This window comes from Sphaeramia orbicularis, chromosome 13 (genome assembly GCF_902148855.1).
Source record: "Sphaeramia orbicularis chromosome 13, fSphaOr1.1, whole genome shotgun sequence".
Taxonomy (NCBI): domain Eukaryota; kingdom Metazoa; phylum Chordata; class Actinopteri; order Kurtiformes; family Apogonidae; genus Sphaeramia; species Sphaeramia orbicularis.
In genome coordinates, this window is record NC_043969.1 from 34,317,156 (window position 1) to 34,341,565 (window position 24,410).

At 36.9% G+C, this 24,410-nt stretch overlaps 1 protein-coding gene and 1 long non-coding RNA gene across 4 annotated transcripts in view; one reads left to right on the forward strand and one right to left on the reverse strand.

The window, feature by feature from the left end:
- Positions 1–805: 805 nt before the first annotated feature.
- Positions 806–22,937, reverse strand: LOC115431502 (uncharacterized). The gene is made up of 3 exons (XR_003937108.1): positions 22,830–22,937; positions 16,993–17,003; positions 806–816 (listed from the first exon to the last, which is right to left on the reverse strand). It is a non-coding gene; the product is annotated as an uncharacterized LOC115431502 (long non-coding RNA).
- frya (furry homolog a (Drosophila)) overlaps positions 19,867–24,410 on the forward strand; it is an 86,080-nt gene continuing 81,536 nt past the window's right edge. For 2 of the 3 annotated variants that reach the window (XM_030151900.1, XM_030151899.1), the window contains exon 1: positions 19,867–20,253. In XM_030151900.1, the coding sequence (XP_030007760.1) occupies positions 20,037–20,253 (217 nt within the window). In that variant the 5' untranslated portion in view covers positions 19,867–20,036. The remainder of the gene's footprint in view (positions 20,254–24,410) is intronic. The other variant, XM_030151898.1, reaches the window with a different exon arrangement.

Here is a 24,410-nt window from a genome sequence, read left to right on the forward strand (position 1 = left end):
GAGTTCGGTAATGAAAGTGGAACCGCTGTCATTTTCTGCAACATTGAGTCACCACTAAAACCCATGTAGTTTGACAAATGACAGTCGTTTCAGACACTTGTTTTCACATTCGGTTAATGACATTTTTGCAGAAAAACTCCCTTTATCTGCAGTTTTCTCTGTTGATATAATAACTTTTGAATTCACTCTGAGATTCTATGAACAAATACATGATCGGTAAATGAATTCTGGTAAACTTACTCACTGAAAAAGTTAAAATGCAGAGGGTAATATTATACTAAATGGTTCTTTCTTTCTTTCTTTCTTTCTTTCTTTCTGTACAACAAAATAACATGCTTATCCTACGGTATGAGCTATAATTTTTTTTCTTTCTCATATACTATAATTTGCGACAACTGTAGTATATCGATATTGTCCTTGTGTTGATTTTCTATTTGATCATGTGATAAATTGATGCAGTAGTTATGTGGTGGCTCATGACCTTCTGGTTTGGTGCTTTTTTTGTAGTTGCAAAAACATATTTACTGCTTTCATGCATTTATTTGTTGATGTTTTTAGTCTTTCCTTATTTATTGTATAGAAGGTGCATGACTGAATGTGTGGAGACTTCTGTTTTTAATGTATGGAAAATGTAACTCTATGCTTCTATTCTATTCTATTCTATTCTATTCTATTCTATTCTATTCTATTCTATTCTATTCTATTCTATTCTAACATAACTACCTTGATATAAAATATGATGTTTTCATGCTTAAAAAAATCATGACAGTAAGCACTATATAATGTATAACTTCTGATCTTCTATATCATTCATTCCTAAAATAGATAAAACTCGACATGTCATCCACTCTTTCTGTCATCATGCATCTATTTCGGGCCTGCGGCACCAAAACGTCATGCTGGAACCTTGTGCACAGTGGTCTTGCCAATCTTTTTTGAAGATTTGTGCAGCCCAGTGCAGTCCATGCAGCCAGAACACCCATACGTTGAGAGCTTTCACTGTTGACCTGCCTCCTCTGTGCCTTCCCCCTCTCTGTGGAGAACACATCTCTTGCACTGCAACTCACAGGTTTCAAAGGCAGACCCCTAAAACTCCATTAAAAAAAAAAAAAGCTAAAGAATGAATCAAGGGTCATCTCGTCCTAGACTTGCAGCAGTGGGACAGGCTACACACAGATGAGTTTTCACATTATTGGAAGAAATCCCCCAGCATGGAGTTTCTGCAGGAGAATCAGCAGCTTTATATCTGCGAAAGAATACCTCGGAAAAATGTCAGGCTGGTATTGAATTTACAACCCCCCAAGAGAAAAGTGAGGCACAACTTACTTTGAAGAAGATGTGGCTAATGTGATTTTACGCGTGTCTGTGTGGGTCATGGCTTTCACAACCGGTTTATGGAATCTCTCTTTAATTGGTTTGCAGACTTTGATCTGAGCTGGAAACTACCTGCATGTGCATCACAGCACAGCACTGTGACGATCATCCACATCCTTACGATCGCACTTTCTTTATCCTGCACTTTTTTTTTATACCTTGGAAAAATCGGGGAGCAGTGCTTGATCTGGTCAGAGCTGTGTTGCTGAGTTATGGAGCTGCTTTGAATTATAGCTTCGTTTCGTGGTGGGTAGCCTCACAGAATTCTCACCTCGACCAATATGCTGCAGGCAAGAACACATGGCCCACTGGAACAACACAGAAAACATGTCTGTTTAATTATAAATCAAAATGCATTGCTTTTCAGTATCTTAAAGCACATGCCACATGATTGCAGATAACAAATTTTCATGAACACATTAATTTTATATGATTTAGAAATGTCTTTTTCTCCAGTGTTTTCTCTGGATTGCACCTGGTGCTTTATAACCCACCAGCACTGTGTAGCTCTGCTGTCATTGTGACAAACCCTAGTGTGTGCATGCAGCTGACAAAGCAATTTTGTTGTTCTGGCTTGGACAAAGCTCTTGGGCATGCTATCATCTTGAATCAGTTGCATGTTATCCCTGAGTGCGAAACAGTGATGTCTGAGAGTTTGATGGCTGGCCATTGAACTCCGGCGTTCCCCGTCACTGGATCAGCTCTCATCAGCTGCTGTGTCTCTTTGAGTTCACACGTTACAATGACGCGGTTCAGCAAGTCACGTAGATTTTATATTTTAGCTCCTGACATATCTTTGAGTACCAGATGCAGGTGACGTGGGTTCCCTTTCAGAAGTGTTGCTGCTTGAAGCTTCACCCTAAACCAAAAAATGTCAAATCAAGTCAGACTGAATATCATCTTACACCTGCTTGACCAAGTCTTTAAAAATGCCATTCCCTTCTGAAGTGTGTTATTATAATCTTATACACATGTCAAGGGTGGCCTTCCTTAAAAGATGTCCTTTTTCATGTTCTTTGACGCCATCTGCTGGATCCCCATCAAATTAATTTCAACATGAGCTCTGGCCATCTGAGTGTGCTGCCTTCCTCTAATGATACATGTCTCATACATCTCCTGAAAATGATTTGTAAGTAACTGAGCTGTTGGGTGTAGTTGATTTAAAGGGGTTATACATGGTATTGATATTCCAAGATATTAACAGTAGGGATGTCATGAACCAGAGCACACCACTGATAAATCAACGCTATGTATCCACAGACTGTATCACCCACTGAATAAAGTGTAAAGCTCATTGTTTACATACATCTATGTTATAATATTATCAAGTTTTGTTCTTCAAACTAAAACTCAGTCGAATGTTTTGATAGTCAGTCAAATAACATTGAGTCTTATAATCTTCACGTGCTGCGATAGCTGATAGTTTACATTGTTGCTGTATTAACTTAGCTCTGTTTTAGACAAGGAGCGACACGGTGGTGCAGTGGAAAGTACATGTGCATCACAGCAAGAAGGTCCTGGGTTTCCATTCCAACACCAGTCGATGGGGGTGGCCACCAGTCTTTCTGTGTGGAGTTGGCATGTTCTTCCCGTGTCCGCGTGGGTTCTCTGGCTTCCTCCCATCATCCAAACACATGCACTGAAAGGTTAACTGATTAATCTTAATTGTTCATAGGTGTAAATGTGAGGGTGTATGTTAGCTCTATGATGACCTGGTCACATGTCCAGGGTGTACCCCGCTTTCGCCCATAAGTAGCTGGGATAGGCTCCAGCGACACCTGTGACCCTAGTGAGGATAAAGTGGGTTCAGAAAATGAATGAATGAATGTTTTAGACAGTAAAACCACAAATCACCGATTTTGTGTCATGAGTTGGGTTTCCATTACCCTCAGAAACACACAAAATATAAATTACACAATAGAAAACTGCTCATGGAAACACTGAAATGTTGCAAAAGCTGTCAAAGATCGCAAAAACATTTTTACGCTCTCATGAGGTGGCTTTTGAGATATTTCGATATAGAAGTATAGCGCAAAAATGTAATGAAAACACATTTTGCGCGTTTTCACACATCTGTACACGGTGGTTTTGCTCAGGCCAAACATTGGACCTATGACCCTGCACTCAAAACAGGTGGATCTACTTTGTTTGGGGCAATAGCTAATCCCTTTTGTGTAGGGCATGACAAGTCTGGTGCCACGAGCAGTTCAATAACATCACACAGTTCATTAAACGTTCCCCGGGTCATTTGGAAATTCTGGATCAGCAACTCGCTGGTGAATTCCTGATGTGCAGTTCTCTCCCAGAAATCCATTATGCGTGGCTGCTGCCATAAATAAGGACTTTGCCTTGGGATGATTATACGTTTCCTTCTTCTTTTGTTTAAGACAGTCACTGCAATAGTACAGTAGTAGATGCAACCGGCACTACAGTGGCAACACCGGAGAGGTTTGGCATGAAACTCAGTGTGTCCATCTTACTTAAACAAGCGTCTTGTGAAAACTATACAATATTTTACAAGAATTACAACATGTTGCGAGATGGGACTTGACTAGAATCACGCATCAGAGGCCAAACACTCTGCAATGGAAACACCTACTTTGTCGAAATTGTAGAAATATCACTTTTATTTTGCAGAAAACTGAAATGGAAACCCAGTTATGGTCCACACCAGGGTTTGCCCTCCAGTTCTCCACACCTGCAGTTCATCCCTCAGCTCACACCTGCAACCTATCACCCATTAGGACCCCATATAAGCAGCCCAGTTTCTCCAGCCCATATCAGATCATCGCATTCCTTCTCCCACATTTACATCCTGCCACCCATCTATTCCTTCACCCTGCAGACTACCTGGAATCTTCGCCACAGGTTTGAGTTTGTTTTCCCCCATTTAGTCTCCGTCAATAAAGATTGCTGTCCAATTCAGCACTGTGCACTTGAGTCCTTTCCCTCACCACATGACAGTTTGTGTTGTCAATAGCTGCACTAAAGAGCTATTTGTTCGGAATCATTCAAACAAGGTCATACTTGCCACAATTTAGTCTGAACCGTGGATCAACAAACGACAACTTAGCAAAGAAAACAGCATCACATAATAACGTTATACCTTTATAAGCCTCAGAATCAGACTCACCCGTGTAGGAGAAATGTGGCCATTTAAGCATCAAACTCCATTCTTTTCATTTAGAGCTGTTGATGAAAACAACAGTGCTTTCAGCTTTTGTCACTTTCTTTGACTCTAAAAGTGATTTCTTTGTGCTTCTCATTCCATCTCTTCACTTTCTGACAGTTCTGTCAAAAGACCTTGTAGCATTTCCATCATCAGACAACAGCAGAATGACTCCCTGCTCCCTCTAGTGGTCATATTGTAACACCAGACTATCTGTTTGAAGAAATTCAATTCATATCATCTTCAATCTTTAACTCTGTATTCTAAAACACTAGTAGAAATACTACATACAGCCCCTTCAAACTATGACATAATCTCCTCTGAAGTTCTTGGACTTCACGTTTAATCCACTGATAGTGATGGTCGATCATCTGGGATTAACAAATACTCAGCTACATTTTTTAAGAGAGTGAACCCAGTGATATCATCTGAACATATAGATCAGTGGTTCCCAACCTTTTTTGGCTCATGACTCCATTTTAACATCGCAAATTTCTGGCAACCCCAGACATTCAAAATGAAGACTTTTTTTGCTAAAATTAATTTGCGTTTGATCATGTAATAGTTTGCTATATTATGTTGCAAATAAACATTAATTTTAGATGACATTTAGGCTATATAATGCATATTATTATGAACGGAGGCAGAAAAGCCAGGTGTAGTGATTAAGTGATTGGTTTCATTCTGAAGAGTCAGCTTTTTTAAAAAACCAACATGGCTCAGTTCAAAATTTTTCACACACATTTTGGTTCTATAATGTAAATACTGTCAAATGAGTTCATTCTGATTTGGTACAGGCCTATTTTGTTCATTGTTCTGGCTTGAAGTCAACAGACACGAGTGAGTATTTAAAAGTTATCTGATGATGAGAATGGGGGTGGGATTAAATATGTTTTTCTTCTTCCCACTCCTTTTCGAGTGTAGATGAAGGATTTTGGAATTTTGAATGTGCATGTATTCTGTTAATGCTCGAAATAAACAAATGAATGAATGAAAATGAATGAGTTTGCTATACTATGTTGCAAATAAAGGTTAATTTTAGATGACATTTAGGCTGTATAATGTATATTATTATGGACAGGGGCAGAAAAGCCAGGTGTAGATTACTGCACAAAGTGAGAATTTTATTTTCCTTGGTCAGGATATGTACAGTCAGTCCAGCTTGGATTTACAAGGCTGACAATTAATACTGAACAAACAAGAACTCAAACTATGAATTATGAAAGAGCTGCAGCATCCTAAACGGACAATGAACATTTGAAAGATAAACAGTACCACAGTGCTTCAGTTTCAGCTTCACATTTTGTCATGTCTTTTATGTATTGTGACTGTCTCTCTCAACTCACCATACATGTTTTATTCGTAAGTTTTTATTTTTATTTTTTATTAATTACTAGAAATTTCAGGCGACCCAATTGGAATTCCAAGTGACCCCAAGGTTGAAAAACACCGATATAGACTGACAACAAACATTTCCTGCTGTGACTGAAACAAGAGCTGCAGGAAATGTCAGACTTTGCTTTCTCCTCTCTGTCCAAGACCAAAATACAAAGATGAAGATGAACCCTTTCACGTCGCTGTAGACAAGTGAAGCTAAAACACCACAGTTGGAGCTGCCATGTTGTTTCTTTGAAGAACTGAGGAATAGAGCAGTAAAGCCAGGTCTGAGAGTATTCACAGTGATTGGTAATTAAAGCTGTCAGCCCCATGTTTAACCACCTCACCTCTGAAAACATCATCTGTCAGATGATACATTTTCCTCCAGACTCTAAATAGAGAAGGTGCAGAAGTCCGCTTTCCTCTCAGACCACTTTAATTTCAGATCTGAGAGGTAATTATACAATTTTTGCTCAGTGACGCCAAAACCTTTTGAACATCGAAGGCTTAAAATATCTCCAGGTCTGAACTATCTCTACCTGTGAGATCTGCAACTCCTAAATGTCAAATGAAAGCTTGTAATAACTTTTAATTGCCACTTCATGAAGTCACCTTGGTGCTTATTCTCGGTAAAAGACGAGGGACCAGCTTCGACTAATTTATTCAGCCAGTTTTAACTTAGAACAGTAATTACTTGGAAAATAAAACATCCAAACATTCCATTAGGGCCCTGGATAGTCAGTCACAGTTCTCCTCTCATTAGCACATCTCCAGAGGAAGGGCTGAGGGTTATACAGTATAGCACAACTCACCTCAAACCAGAAAAGACATGATACAGTTTTCCTAGAGCTGCAACCAATTAATCAATTAAATGCTTGAAGCCAGTGCAAAAATTCCCAATTCGATTAATCGATTCGCATTGATTGAAGGGAGATATTCTATTGCAGTTTTCCTGAACTGAAGCTTCTTTGTGCGTCACAATAAGCGTCCATGTGAAACACAACAATGGAACCAATGTTTAACAGCAGAGAAATGAAGGAAACAAAGCTTTGATTCAGGAGAATTGTGGTCGAATGTTTTTTTTTTTTTTGATCACTTTGAGTCGATTAATCAGTTGCAGCTCTAATAATGTGTGAAGAATATACACTTCCCAACCCCCAAAAAGTCCCCAACTAGACTTAACTAAGCAAATAGTTCAGATCCTTCCATTGGAAAATTGCTGCAAAAATTAACATATTTCTGCAACAAATGATTTAATCCTAGTGCTTTTCCATTGGACATATGTGCAATACTTTACTGATATTTACTAAATGTTGAAAAAACAGAAGCGCGTAATGTCAGTTTTTCCACTAAATCACAAATTACTAAATCACAAATTCTTTAATTTGTTTATTTATTATCGTGAGATAACATGAGAAGTCATTCCATAAACATGGTGATGAACGTAAATATCATGTTGATTTACTGATATATTCATTATTATTATTAGATATTACCCCTCTATGTTGTGCTAAATTAAAAAATGATTTCGTTTCCTGGTGTGTCCACACATACACCATGTTTCTTTTGAAACTCTGCTTCTTTGCTTGTTGTAACGTCCGTTAACATCCGTTTTTTTTTATTCACATGTCTCTATTTGCAGAAATGGGTCTTTCCATTGCAGTTTTGTGTGATATACCAATTGTGCTACGCCTGAAAAACCACCTCTTGCCAGCACAAAACCTTTTAATTGAAAAACGAGAGTTTTTGGCGAAATCGTCATTTTTACATTAGGTAAATTTTTATGCGCAAGTTATATTTGCACAATTTTAGGGTCAGTGGAAAAGCGACTCCTATCTGCCACAGTGAAATACTTCTAATTTATTTACCCTCTAAGACTCAAACAGTTGCCGGTGACTAAAATTATTTATTGATCTAAAATGTCTAATAATTTTTGAACCATTAAGCCTATCAATACATCAGTGTAATTCAGATAAAATGCAGGTTTTTTCAGCGACATCAGATATGATCCATTTGGATGAGGAGATTCTGTGGTGAACATGGAAACACTGCCATTTTCTGCAATGCTGATTCACAAATAAAACCCATGTAGTTGTAGATGCATGTTTTTACATTCAGTAGATGATAGGTTTTGCTGAAAAAGTCACTTTTTCTTTAGTTTCAGTGAAATTATTTTGAACTTTTATGAAACTTTTCTATGGTCACTTGTGGACGATATCTATAAAATGGTGATAATTCACTTGGGAAAGGTTACATGTAGAGAAAAATGTCACCAGGAAAAAAGTTCTAGGTCTAGAGAGCATAAAGAATGGACTGGGTTTCAGTGGAAAAGATCATGTGGTCTGATGGGTCCAGAAGCAGATGAGGTGATTACCCATCATGCCTAGTGCCTACAGTACAAGCCTGTGGGGACAGTGAGTTGACTCAGTTGGTCAGGTCTAGATACAGCAACATTATGTGTTTGGAAAAGAAGATACATTTTGTGGATTGATGCCACAGTGAACACACTGTTAAAAAACAAAACAAAACAAAACAAAAAAAACCTAGGGTATGTATTTTTGTAGTCAATATGGAGGGAAACAGAAGCTGAAGTAGATTTTCGGTACTTGGTCATGTTAACATGGAAACATTATTATTATCATCATTATTAGGTTTGTTATTTTGAGTTTTTTTCTGTTGCTTTCTAGCCTTAAATTTTGCATGTTAAGTGATTTTAGGTTAAGAATTATGTTAATTTATTCTCCTGCATGCCTCCAACAGTAGTAGCAGTAGTGGTTGTATTTGTAGTAGTAGTATTTACCATGTTAACTAATTCTTGCATATACCTACATCATTATTTTTTAAATGTTTATTTCAGTTTTTAACTATGTCTTGGGAGGCATTCTTGAGTCTTCTTCTTCTTCTTCTTCTTCTTCTTCTTCTTCTTATTGTTATTGTGAGTTTTTTTCTGTTGCTTTCTAGTCTTAAATTTTGCATGTTAAGTGATTCTGGGTCAATTATTTGGTTAATTTTTTCTTGTACATACCTTCGACAGTAGTAGTAGTAGCAGTAGTAGTATTTACCATGTTAACTAATTCTTGCACATTCCTACATCATTATTTTTAAATGTTTCTTTATTACTGCTTTTAGCTAAGTCTTGGAAGGCGTTCTTGAGTCTTATTATTATTATTATTATTATTATTATTATTATTATTATTATTATTATTATCATCATTATTTTGAGTTTTTTTTCTGTTGCTTTTTAGTCTTAAATTTTGCATGTTAAGTGATTCTGGGTCAATTATTTTGTTAATCTTTTCTTGTACATACCTCCAACAATAGTAGTAGTAGTAGTAGTAGTGGTTGTAGCAGTAGTATTTACCATGTTAACTAATTCTTTCACATACCTGCATCATTGTTTCAAATATTTCTTTATTACTGCTTTTAACTATGTCTTGGAAGGCATTCTTGAGTCTTATTTTTTATTTTTTTATTTTATTTTAATTTATTTTATTATCATTATTACAATTGTTGTTGTTTTCACTATGATCCTACATTTCATTAAACTTACCTGTTACATCCATAATAAACCTGATAAATAACCCATAAACCCGTGACCCTTTTTATTTTCTTCCTGTTATATTTCCACTTCCGTGTGATACTGAAGGACCGTGGCCCGGAGCCAGGTCATCATGCAGATTGCAGAAAGGTAAGGCTGTGCATGCGTTTCATTATTCAGGAGGACTGTGTGGATGTGGTCGCTGAGGGCGGAGTTTGTGTGGGTCTTTGCAGAGCTGATGGAGGAGGACCAGGACCGAGGAGCGCGCTTGAACCCGTGGAGCGCCTGGAGCGGCTCTGAGGAGGTTTCCACTTGGACCCACTTCAGACGCAGAGATGGAGAAACAGGAATAAACGCACCTGCACCTGCCGGAGTCCAAGGTATTTATCATCTTCTCCAAAGCTGACATCAAACCTTTTTTTTTTTTTTTTTGTTCATCTTTAGGCGCAAAGGCTGCAGAATTGTTCTGTGCGCGTTTTCTTTAACTTCTCTTTTTCTTTTTGTGGGTTTCACTGAGGCCCGTCGTGGCCTTGAAATGAACTCGAAACTTGAAATAAACTGCCCATGGCTTTGTGAGATCTGTAAACCCGGATCGCTGCAGTTAAAATATGTGAGCTGTCTACTGTAAAGTATGCTGAGTTTCTATGAAGATGAATCTATAACTATGCCAAAGAGCTCCGTTTGACTTTACAAGAAGCTTCTTTTTTATTCTGCAGCCTGGTTCTAAAGTCCACTAGTGTATCCTGTGGTCTCAAAAGGAAAGTTACAGTATGAGGAGGTTAATCTTTAAGCAAAAAGTGCCCTAAAGCAACACTGAATCAACATTTCCGTGTAAACAATGGACCTGAGTAAAGAACAAAATTAAAATAATCCAATTGATCCATATTTGAGTGATTTTCTAAACAATCAGGAAATGAAAACATGTGTAAATGTGTAGGTGTTATCCATTATCCAGCATTATCTGCCAAAAATATGCCCTCTCCCCAACTCTGAACATAGTCCTGGTTATATGAATAAAGATTTTCCAGCTTCATTCCACTGTTGGCATCCAAACAGATTCATCTGACAGTGAATCGAAATAAATGGAGCAAACTTGTTTGTGCAGAAATGCTCCTTAAATAGATTCGACTCACCCTCCTTTCATTGTTACACAGCAAAACAAACCCAACAGAGTATTTTACTTCATCTAAATGTAAATTGTTTTTCTGTCTGTTCCTCAGTTCCCACGGTCTGAACTTGTATCAGTACAAACCAGACGGATTTTATCCTTCATGTTGTGATTATGTTCATTCTGATTATTCCGTTGATTATTCCTGTTTAGTTGTTTGAGCTGGAAAATGTAGAAAATGGTGATGAATTTATTTATACATCAACACTGTTTTTATTTTAATGCATCTGAAAATGAACGTATTTATTGAAAATATCTCATGTATTTTCCGTATAAGTATACAATCCTGTCATTTAAAACAGCTTTTTGCTTTCTTACATTATATTGATGCCTACATTTGGATTAATTTCCGTAATGTTTCTATTATTTTTTGTTTTTTTAACGGTTGGTATTTGCATAATCCATTATTGGCTTCGAATCTCCACAATTTGCTAACTTTTTTTTCCCATCTTATACAAAATGTGCAACTAAACTAAACACACAACTCAATATTATAGATCAGTTTCATATATATATATATATACAAAATAAAAAGTAAGAAAAAAAAGGAAAAAGTCCATGAAAAAATCCACTAATTGTATAAAAGAATGTAGAAACAACCCAACTATGTACAGTACAGTGCAAAAGTCTCACTGTACAAAAGGTTTATTGTTTCAGTCTCTGTATTAAGAGCCAATCTGGATATATGCGAAGTATGTGCAATAGTAAAAACAGAAGTTTCACACAAAAAACAGCTTCTATAACCTGAAAAGTAGTGTTTAGTGTGTCCTTTTCCTCTTAACATGTCTCTAACCCTTTCGTTCACACTACAGTATATAGCAACTTCAGATCCCATTTAGTTCAGTTTGTTGTGTGTCTTTTAAGGCTGTACACATATTTTCCTGTATTTTCTTGTTGTATCTGAAGAAAATAGATTGAGAAATAAATATGGATGATTATTTCAACTCTGCAAAAACACCAAAGCTAAACTTTTGCACAAACACTGGATGTCTTTCAGGAAAGAAATCAGAAAATATTCAAATTTAAGGCACTATAATAAGAAAATTTAATATTTTTTCTTTAAAAAATCACTCAAAGAGATTATCTAATGTAAAAAAAAACAACTTAAATATCTGGTAAGTAATCGATTAATCGTTGCAGCTGTAACAATGTTGTAAAAACCCTTAGTATGTGGGATGCTGTTTACAATATGGTTAAAGAAAAAGATCCTGATCACCTATCTGTTTATATCGGTTAATGATATTCTCTTTTATCCATATACGTGTATTTGTTTTTATTAGTGGTTTTCGTATTTTGAGATCCAGGTTGGGTTGGTATGGGGGTTGCCATTGGTTCTGGGGGGTGAGGTTTATACTTTGTGTGTCACAGAATCTTATATCATAAAATGTGAATTTCTTTCTTTTTTTGTATTGTACTTTTGGAGATGCACAATGAAAATAAGTAAAAAATTGATAAAAAAAAAAAAAAAAGCAAGACCGTGAAGTATTGTAGTGTCGTGTAGTGTACCTAAGCAAGGATTTTTGTTGTTTTTAGTGACTATATGTTTATAAAATTTAAATAAAAACTAATGTGAAAAAAACAAAAAAACAAAAAAAAAAGCAGTGCAGTGAAGTAACCTGCAGGAAAATTCTAGATTATACATTTTTCATAGTTTCACAACCTTGAGACAGAGCTAGCATTAAGCATATCAAGATATTACCAGCAGGAAAGAACAGGTTTAAAGATCTTTCACCTTCCCTCAAGATAGCGTATTAGCATGCCTGTAGGCAGTAGATGTAATGAAGGTTCTAACAACTCGACTCCTCTCTGATATTTAGAATCCCCTCGGAGCTATGTGGATAAACCTCTGGGCTCTTCACCTGGCAAAAATACTGAATCGATGATGAACAAATGGTAAATCCAGTGGTGTAGTCCAGGGTATACAGCGGTACACGCTGCATACCTATTTTTCAGTCATCATTGGGTATACCCACTTCTAAATCCCCCAGATGTGCACCATTCAGTAGTGAATTTGCTCATTTTTTCCCCACAGATGGTGAAGCCATGACCCGCCCTACTCTGCCTCTAATTGGCTTGTACTGGCTGCCTTCACTGATTAGATTGGTTAACTTTAGACATGAGGACTGATGAGCCAATCAGAGGCAGAGTAGGGCGGGTCATTCTGAGGAAAATATTGCAAACTAGTGTTGGCCATCTCTGGAACCTGATTGACAGGTAACTGTACGTCTCGTTGAATGTCGCACGATTATTGGAAATGTGAAAAGGCAGAATAAATGTCTTTCAAGTGAGTGGCACATATCGAGAAAACCTACTTCCATGGAATACATAATTCTGAAGTAAGTTTTAAGGTGTTTTCCAAATGTGTTGCTGTTTTAAACTACTAGTCATATGACTGCACATTTAGAGACGAGATTTTGTCACCAATAGTTAAACTGTGTGAGTAGGCTAACGTTATGAAAGGCTAATGTTATCGTTTTTTCCCCTCGTATTGAATACATTTACACTCATGTAGCTGCTTGTGTGACCAGCAGAGGTGTAGTCCAGGGTATACAGGGGTATACGGAGTTTACCCACTTATGCTCAGTCAGCATTGGGTATACCCACTTCTAAATCCCCCAGATGTGCACCATTCAGTAGTGAAGTTGCTCATTTTTGTCCCTCGGATGGTGAAGCCATGACCCGCCCTACTCTGCCTCTAACTGGCTCGTACTGGCAGCCTTCACTGATTAGATCGGTTAACTTTAGACATGAGGACTGATGAGCCAATCAGAGGCAGAGTAGGGCGGGTCATTCTGAGGAAAATATTGCTAACTAGCGTTGGCCACCTCTGGAACCTGATTGACAGGTAACTGCACGTCTCATTGAATGTCACGCGATTTTTGGAAATGTGAAAAGGCAGAATAAATGTCTTTCAAGTGAGTGGCATATATCGAGAAAACCTACTTCCATGGAATACAAAATTCTGAAGTAAATTTTAAGGTGTTTTCCAAATGAGTCACTGTTTTAAACTACTGTCCATATGACAGCACATTTAGAGAAGAGATTTTATCACCGATAGTTAAACTGTGTGAGTAGGCTAACATTATAAAAGGCTAACGTTATTCTATGTTTGCCTCATGTCGAATACATTTGCATTCATGCAGATGCTTATGTGTCCAGTAAAACCTACAAACTGTCCTGATCAAGTCATGATAATTTTATAATAGTGAGCAAATACTAGTGATGGATTTTTGGGTAAACTAAATACAGTAGTCTTATATGTCACTATTTCTAAAACAGGGCTTTTTTCTGGACTACTTAAAAAAAATAAAGGGCAAAAATTGGGAGTATACCCACTTCTCCAGGGACCACTGCACCACTGGCTAAATTCATCTGGAGTCATTACATGTTCCTCCCAAAAAGCCAATCATATGAAGGCAGAGTGCATTAGAACATAATCACCTCGCTGTAACCGGATACGTGTGGCGTTCACCTCACCTGGTCTGTCTTTATTCCAAGGCCACAGTGGGAGCAAGTGTTCTGTGTGAAGCCCCTCCCTCTCCGGGTTGATAATAGGTTGGCAGTGGAGGGAACAGGTGCAGATTGTAGACCTGTTTGAAGTCCTTGAATGGTCCTTTTGTGTGTTCACCTGACCCAACTCCACGATAGTTTTTAGAACAGGAGCCCCGTTGAATAATTACTCCATGTGCTGAAGATGATAATATTTCATACTATTGTTTAAGTTTAAGTCTGCAGATAGGGGGATGGAGCAGGACCTGGCAACATGCATGACCTGCAGAAGCTGTAAAAGGTTGGCAGTTCCGGATGCGTAAAGCTATAATTACGCAATGAGATTTGTGAATGTTTAAACAGCGCCGTGGCCTCTAATCATATATTGCAGATGTAGAGGAAGCACTTGAGTTAAAAGCACCTGAGAAGTGGTTTTGGAGCTTGTAATATCCCCTCCCTTGTTAGATTTGTGACACTTGTCCACATCTAACCTCGGTTTCCGTATAGTGCACTTACGGTTCGTCTACTTGTTGCTGTTTTAAAGTCCATGAACATAGCTGGAATTAACCTTCAGCTGGTTTGTGCTAACATTAGGGCCTGATATCTATCAATTATTCAGCATGTTCTGCTCTGTCTGTGCAAATCTAAATGTGTCTCACCATGGAAACAGCCTTCTGTCTCTGCCAGGGGGTGTTGGTTTCAGTGTCCCTACCGACTCCAGCCTCAGCTCTCCAGGCAGGACAGCTCCACATTGAGATGATCTGCAAATGGGGAGGTTTTTAACTTAAAGGAGGGATATTTTGCTTTTTTATTTTAATTTTTTTTTTAATGGAATTATGCGTTTTGAAAAGTTTCCCTGTGGTCTACATAAACTGTAAATGGTATGCTGAGTCTGAATTCTTCATTAACCCTTTCATGCATGAATTATGAGAGTCTTAATGTAGATTTTTTTTTTCCTGAGTGTTTTTATTCCTCTTTAGGCATGAAAAGAAAAACAATGCGATTGAAATTTTTTTTAATGCACCTATTTTTCATGGAGTTGCAAAAATGTCTACTCAGTTGGACACCATTCATTTAGTTTTTGAAGCAAAGAACCATGCATTTATTGATATACTGTAATATAATTGTCTGAAAAGGATTGGGAAGTTATTGACTCCCACCCCCATTCAGTAGTCATGTACTCCTTATGCTCCATATACTCCTTTTAAATGTATTCAACTGCCTCATATCAATGAATATAACACATATAGTATATCACAATATTGTTTTAGTCTGTGTATCAATATTATTACCTTGGTATGAACTTAACTGAACCTGTACTGTCATCTATATTGTATATTTTATTATTACTGATATCATAACCACCATCATTTATATTCATATTTTATAATATAGTAACTGTTTTTATTATTGTCATTATCATAACCATCACACATAAATTTAGGGTTAGCAAGTCTCTTCACATTTTAGCTTGATTTACTAAAGATTTAGGTAACATTTTCCCAAAATTTAAAATAACATTGCATCCTTTTTTCAATATTTTAAGATACTGAACAATATAAACTTTTATTTTGTAAATATAAATGAAGTAATTTATGCTTAATAACATTTATAGAGGTATTATAAATGCTCACAAATCTATGACTGAAATAATGACTGAAAACCTATATAAGATATAGTTCTAAAAAATTATTAAATTATTATTTCAGTTTAGCTTCTGGTGGTTAGACAAAGAACTGTACAACAACCATATTTAGACTGATAGATAGATATATCTATCTACAGATAGATAGATGTAGTTGAACTAAATTTCATTGCCTGACTCTCAAATATAGCATAAAAATGAATAAATACAGTTATCAAAAATTCAATCTCAATATATAAAAAGTGCTGTTATATAAAAAGTGCTATATTATATCAGTGCTGTGTGCACATCACTACTACATAATGATATCAGTTGTAATAGTAACAATAACAGCAATAACAACAAAAAATAACTTTTTTTTCCATTCATACTGTCTGAAATCTATGATAAATTATATTGTCACCAGTGATATTAACAGATGCAATTAGTCTATAGCTTAAGATAAAATTCAAAAAGAAAAGAATGTAATATTGCACACTGATACGCTGGAAAATAGTGCTAAATGTAGATTGCCAGTGGTCTTATTTGCTAGTTTTTAATGGAACCATTCCTGTCATACCCCTTAAACCACTGAAGAAGTACAACTCAAAAGCTAAATTCTACACATACTGGTTGCTGCTGTGAGGTTTTTTTTTTTTCAAAGTCTTGTTAGCAAAGGTGTATGAGCTCCAGCTGTACCTGTCAAGTACCCGTCAAATACAGACGCAGTCACACCAGCATGTGTTCCCAGCTCCACGGTTTAATAAGACACGGACCTTTATACATGAGCTCATCAGTCATGTTCCAGTTCTAAGAATATGGAAACATTTGTCAAACCAAACCAATTAATGAAAACATCCTGGACCATGTGTTAATAACTAGTATTTCTAAAACACTAGAGGGCACCATAAAACTACAGAGAGAAACGTAAATGAAGGCTGCATAGTTGAGGGTAGTGTTTGGAGGATATTTGGTTTATTTAGAGGTTTGTACAGAGGGGAAGGAAACAATGGAGCAGAGGCCTCAAATCAAAACATAAATCAACCCTGAATAACTTTTAGACAATGGATAATAACAAAAATGGTCCAGAATTAAGTAAAATATGTCCTAAGTTAAGTAAGATTTTAACATAAGTCACTGTTTTTTTATGTTTTAGTTCAAACATTATACAAATTTATTTCATTATTGATTTCATTTGTTAATTTGGAGGCTGTAGTTGGTGAGGGAATTGAGCCACAGTACAAAAATATCACATATGCCTTTACTGCACATACTGTCATTTTTCTGAAACTATTAGTTTCAGAAAATTCTGGATTCTGTTGGGTTTCTGTAAATTGGCTTAGAGTCTGGTTTTGACCAACTCTATATATAAAGTGTCATGAGATAATTTTTTTATTGTGATCTGGCGCTATATAAATAAAATTCGATTGATTGAATGATTTGATTGGTTTTCCCCTGTAAGTCGCTTTGGAAAAAAGCGTCTGCCAAATGCATAAACATAAACATTAGTTATTTATCAAATCAAAATATATCAACATGTAGTATGATGTGATCATTTCGTAATGTTGATGTTTAGAAAACCTCATTGAAATCACTTTAAATCTATTCTAATGTAGTTTCTAGAAGCTTATTTTTTATATTATGCTTGGATTTGAGTTCTTTTGTCCTTTTAGTATTAGCATGGGAGAGGCTTTTTTGCTGAACATTTCTTTTAATCTGTCCTTTCTTTCTCCTTTTTGCAAGATAATGTTTTTTTTTTTTTTGTATTTTGCGTTTCTTTGTGGACTAGAGGGGGATAATACTGTGACAAAATTTTAGACATTTTTTTCATGTTCTTATTGAGATGCTCACAGATGTATGGTTGTAGTATTTTTTATTTCTTTTTTTTAAATTGCTATATGTCAGATGAAGTTCAGAGAGACTGGAACATCATTTAAGTTAAGTTGTTTCCATGTGAATGACAGGAAAAATCACATAGAGATAATGAGGGCATATTTACAAAAAACCTGAAACACATTCGATCGTTATGGTAACACTGAGTAAATTACGACAGCTATTTCTTAGAAAAATCACAGTTGTGATATGTGAGATATTTTTAACATCACAGCCAGTTCCTCTTTTTGAAAAAAATCACTTAATTAAAATTTTAGTATGAACTCTTCATGTCTGAACAATGAACATTTCTTTTTTATATATGTTAAAATACACTTGAAAATCCTTATGTCATTTCAGTCATGCACTTGTTCTGGTTTAAAAGTGTTTTTATGCTGATCATATGACTTGGGATCACATTTTTTAACCCAGTGTTTTTAACCCTTGGGGTCGAGACCCCATGTGGGGTCACCTGGAATTCAAATGGGGTCGCCTGAAATTTCTAGTAACTGATAAAAAACCCCAAAAAACTTACTAATAAAAAATATAGGGTGAGTTGACAGAGACAATCACAATCCATAAAAGACATGACAAACTCTGAAGTTGAAACTGAAGCACTGTGGTACTGTTTATCTTTCAAATGTTCATTGTGGTCAGTTTCAGATGCTGCAGCTCTTTCGTAATTCATAGTTTGAGTTCTTGTTTGTTCAGTATTAATTGTCAGCCTTGTAAATCCAAGCTGGACTGACTGTACATATCTTGACCAAGGAAAATAAAATTCTCACTTTGTGCAGTAATCTACACCTGGCTTTTCTGCCTCTGTCCATAATAATACACATTATATAGACTAAATGTCATCTAAAATTAATGTTTATTTGCAACATAGTATAACAAACTATTACATGATCAAAAACAAATTAATTTTAGCAAAAAAAAAAAAAAAAAAGTCTCTATTTTGAATGTCTGGGGTCGCCAGAAATTTGTGATGTTAAAAAGGGATCACGAGCCAAAAAAGGTTGGGAACCACTGTTTTAACCCAAAACATAAAGCTTTTTTTTTTTTTAGATGTTTTGAAGACTTTCTTTGCTTTATGTGTCAACATGGTGATCCTTGTCCTGGAGAATGTTTTTATCTCAGTCTGTATCAGGCTCATACTCTGGGTTATCATTCAGGTTCAGTATAGAGGAGTGTATTTTTCTGTGCTGCTGGGCAGTCATTCTAGTGAAGCAGCTTTTTGTAGACTACCTTCTCCTTTGACAGGTGGAAGAAAAGTGAAACGGACTCATTATAGTAAAGAAAAACGTGTAGCCAGGGGCTCCCTATTGTGCGGGTATTTTCTTTGACATAGTTCAGCTCTCTGCACTCAATTAGCTGGAAGTCTGTAATGTTTTGGTGTGTGTTGTATCTTGTGGTTAAATTGTTCTGTTCTCTAGCTCGTATCCTTGGGAAAAAAAACACTGATTTCACATCCACGGCATTAAAAAAAAAAACGACTGTAAAGGCTGGTTGTTCCATGTTGTAACAGGGGTTTCAACCTAAAACAGAAAACGCCTTCATGTACATACACAGGGTGTCTGTATTACTGATGTAGGTCAGACTAGGAAAAACTGGTTCATGTGGTAGGTGTGTCCAGTTAGTGTTCACTTTAGTGCTTGAGAAACACTGAATAGAGGATAAGCTTCAAGCTGTGTGAATGTTCATCTGGATTCATGTCTTGTTGCTAAACTGCAGCTGATGGGTTTACACCTTTCGCTCATTTCCTTGATGCTAAAAGCCATTAAGATCAGGAAACAGTTAAGAGGCTGTTCGGAGCCTTCATTTGTGCAGCAAACGGAGGATATGTCTGTCTGTCAACATCTCTGATTATGAAGATGTGTTGTTTTGCAACTTCCAGATATCCTTTTTCATGCTGGTAATGAGCGCGAGATCATTTGTGTCTTATTTAGACGCTGACGTTGCCAGGGGCCGAGACTTGTCTGTTTAGACTTTGATGTGTACGACTCCAAGACAAATACAGGATATTTATTCAGGAATGCCTCGTGGGCATACAGTAGGCGGAGATGTTGTTGCTGTCAGAGCTGCCTCTCCTTCCCTTCTCCCTCGCTCTTTAGTTTTGACTGTGCCCCTCTCTTTTCTCCCTCTTGACTTTTTGCTGAAAAAAAGGAGGGGCTGTCTAAGTAATCCAATACCTGCCCAATTCATGAATGTTACTGTAACTTGCTGAACTGCCCTGACAAGTGCAGAGGTTAAAACACATTAGCAGACCGAGGCTGACAACTCTGGCTGTAGAAATTTTTTGCTGCTTGAACTAAAAGGAAGAAAAAAAAGAGTTTGTAAGGAAGGGGGAGAAAAAAAAAAAGGAAGAGAAAAATTAAACACTAAGGAGAGAAAGCCTGGCAAAGCTTCAAATGACTCTTTTGGAAGAATGATAGAAGTAGCTGTGGGCTCCCTGCCATCCAACATGTCTTTAGAGGAGAGTGCTGTTAAAGACACGGCTGAGAATGAGACGGATTGCTCTGAGGGACTGGATCAGGTTGTCCTGGGGCGCATTGCCAACCTACCTCTTGATCCATTCCCACCCAGGGACTTCAGAGGGAAGTTTAAAAAGATGCGCCATAAGAAGAGGCCCACCATTCTTGAAAGTAGGTACCCCTTTTTACCTGTGTAAAGTCTTGTGATCGCCTCAGGACTTTGGTCTTGAATATGTTGGAAATGTAAAATCACTACTAAATGATTTGTAGTTGAGGTGTGAAGGGAGGATGTTTGATCATTTTTTTGACATCACACAGTCATTTCATTGTAGACTGTGTATCCTATCTCACTGTTCAGACTTTACTTTGTAATCCTGTGGAAAAACAAATAAAAGTGAAAGTGAAACAGTCAAATTAACATTGGCTGATAAAATGTGGTAGATGAAGATGTGACCGTACCACTGGCAGAGTAAGAAAGACGGACTCCAGAGTTGGAGGCTGATAGAAGAAAGATGGCTTAACTGGACAGGCATAGCTCACATTCCTCGCCTTCATCAGAGCTTGATAATGCGTCTAATAGGTCCTTAATGTGCCCACGCCTTCATCCAGGAAAGACGTTAACAATAGTTTATGTAATTAGCTTTGCGGTTTTGATGGATTCTGCTTTCGCTCCTGTTGCTGCAAAAACAAAAGTGGATTCAGCCAATAAACAGACCTGCTAGTCTTGTAATTATGACAGTATTACATAAGCCACTTTATTCAGTAGTGACAGAGATCCTGCAAACTGCTTTCATTTTGGCAGCAGTTACACTTGACAAGTTTAGCGATATCCTGATCAGGTGTTACGCCATAAACACTGTATTCACCTCAATGTATTTTCACTCTGCAGGTTGTTGTAATGTAGTGTGACAGAAACATCGAGTTAGCGTCTTTGTGTGATCTACTTTGACAGGTTGGACATATGTAGAAGTGAGCTTTATGCCTTGTGCTTCATTGCTTTCTCAGTCAGATCAGAAAGACAGGACCATTAGACGAAGCTTTTCTGTTTTTCACGTTATATGAAACATGGGTTTTGGTGGCAGGAGAAACTCAGTGTTTTGTGTTTGTAGTAACAAGGAGGAAGAGTCGCTGCATTTCAGGAGCTTGTCTACTGAGCTTTTTCTTTGTGAGCTCCATGTTTTATATATTTATTAGGGCTGTCAAAATAATGCCTTAACATGGATTAATCCATCTGCAGCACAGAATGACTCTGAACGTCTCTGGCAACACATTTGGGTCAGTTTGTTCAAGTAGGGTTACCGTCGCACATGAACAAATGAGCAGTTTATCCGGTAGTGACAGGCAGCAGAACCAACCCATAAAGATGGAAGAAACAGCATGTTGGCCCTCAGGATGGAAATATGGGGACAAAAAAACTTAAGAGTCAACTGACATAAAGTATTATACACACTCTGCAGGAAGGAGTTTTCTTTCACCGAAGCACTTCCATCTTAAAATACCACATTAGCACGAAGCATACGTTATTCTGAGATTTTGCTAGCACTTCAGCTAACATGTTACCCAGCTTGTGACAAACAAGCTAAGTGCATATATAGTCCTCTCTTTCCTGAGTCTGTTTGCGCATGTAAACTGAAAAGCAATAATATATTAAAAACTAGAAGCACTCGGAGAGCGCAGACCTCCGCCAAGGCTGATCAGTGGGCCCCCCCGTGGGCCCCCACACCCCCGATCACCACCAAAATTTAATCATTTCTTCCTCATCCCATTTCCAACAAACCCTGAAAATTTCATCCAAATCTGTCCATAACTTTTTGAGTTATGTTGCACACTAACAGACAGACAAACAAACAAACAAACAAACAAACAAACAAACCCTGGCAAAAACATAACCTCCTTGGCGGAGGTAATGATTGATATTTAATCATGATTAATCTAAATTAATCCACAGCAATCCTGTGATTAATCTGATTAACACATTTGAATTGTTTGAAAGCACTAATGTTTACATGAAATACCTTACATTATTTCAACTGCAGTTAAACTATCATTCAACTGTTTTATGCCTGTAACCAACAATATGGATGATGTTTAACCCTTTATAGGGAAATTCTCTGAAATTCAAAAATTCAACCTTAGTGTGTTATTGGAGGACATAACAAGACTTTCTTACTTTTGTGAAATTTTTCAAAATGTCTTATGTAGAAAATTAAGATCAGTGAATTCACAATATTTGGTTTCTTACTCATAAGTGAAAAAAAAAAAAATCAAGACGCAAATCTAAAAAAAATTGTGCTGTCAAGTGATTTAATTTTTAAAATCAGATTAATCACAGGGTTGCTGTGGATTAATTTTGATTAATTGTGATAAAATATCATTAATTTTTAATCTATTTTAATCGCGTTTCATTTCGCATGAGCAAACAGACTAAAGAAAGAAGGGAATATACATTCACTTAATGTGTTTGTCGCAAGCTGGGCGATGTGTTAGCCGAAGTGCTAGCAGAATCCCAGACTAACGTATGCTTCGTGTTAATGTGGTATTTTAAACTGGAAGTGCTTCGGTGAAAAGAAAACTCCTTCCTGCAGAGTGTGTATAATACTTTATGTCGGTTGACTGTTCCATCTTGTTTTTTTTTGTCCTCATATTTACATCCTGAGGGCCAACGTGCTGTTTATTGTCTTCCATCTTTATGGGTTGGTTCTGTTGCCTGTCACTACTGGATCAACTGCCCATTCATTCATGCGCACTGGAAACTCTGTTTGGACAAACTACCCGAAATGTGTTACCAGAGACGTTCAGAGTCATTGTGTGTCGCAGATGGGTTAACGCATTAAAATTTTAATCAGATAAATCATGATGATGGATTAAACTGCGTTAACTCGTTAATTTTGACAGCCCTAAAAAAAATACAAGAAAAACTCATGTAAGGTGAAAGGAACATGTATTTTAGAACATTAGAACATTGGAACATCACTTCTAAAACATTAGACCAACATAAGTGCTGATCCACACACCTGTCCACATCCACAGTATTCCTTTGAACATCATTCCTTACATTAGTACCATTACTTCATGGTACCTAACAAAGCAGGTACACTCACTGTTCATGCAGAGGTGGACCTTCCAGACCCTGTAGACCACATTGGACCTGAGATTGTTGACTCACTGTCCTCACTGGAACTGGTGCTGTTACGTCTTGTAATGCATGCAGAAATGACCAAAAATAGTCATTTGCCCAATAAAGGGTTAACATGTCAAAATTCCATGATGAGGTGAAATGCATTCACTGATCCTCCTCCTGTTTAGTAACCTTGTTGAAAAAAAAAAAAGAATGATTCCACTGGGGAATTATGTAAGCGTTTGCCCCTCAGTGGGCCTCTCACTGGACAAGTCAGACTGACCAGATTACAGTATCACTGATGGATATGTCAGGAAACTGGACCATGTTTGTTCAGCTTTTACAGAATTAATTTGGACTGATTGCTGTTTTGACTAATGTTGTCATTATAACAAGCCAAAATATTCTCACAATTATTCTGTATTTACCAGACATTTGTAGGAGCGCTAGAAGTGACTTGTAGCTGTTTGTCTCCAGCAAACAGAAGGAAATGAAGCCGATTTGTATGTTGAGATCGTATGAGACAGAACAGAATACTCAGTTTTTATCTTCAACACCTTCAAGTCAATCAACATCCAATTAATTTAAAGTAGATTTACTTATTTATGGCTCAGCCTGTGCTATAAATCACACATGATGCAGTACAATGTAATTAAAATGGTATATTCATGTTGTTGTACATTATGAGTTGAAGGGCTTGTGTAATTTTTAAATGGTAAATATTTACTTCACAGGTCTGCATACTTATATTTTGCAAAAACAGATGTTCACCCAATGTCTGTGTATCTGTTTATACTAAAACAGTATGTAATGGATGTCCAGATTTATCACTTTGTTCCTCTTAAATAAATATAAGGTTATAATAATGTAGTTTCCATCCATCCATCCATCCATCCATCCATCCATCCATCCATCCATCCATCCATCCATCCATCATATGGAGTAAAAATGAATTAAAACTGAATTAAAATAGGTATATGTAAGCAATTTGTAACAAGTGGTGCCAGGCACAACAAACCCCGCCCCTCGCTCGTATTGTAGCTTATTTTGGTATCGAGCCAGCTGATGTCATCATGTCTATGTGTGTGCTGATGTCAGCATATCAGTTCCCTCTATATGTGTGCCAAGTTTTAAGTAAATTGAAACAAAATTGATGTTTTTATAGACATTTGAAATTTTGCCCATTCCTTAAAAATTTTAACTTTGACCT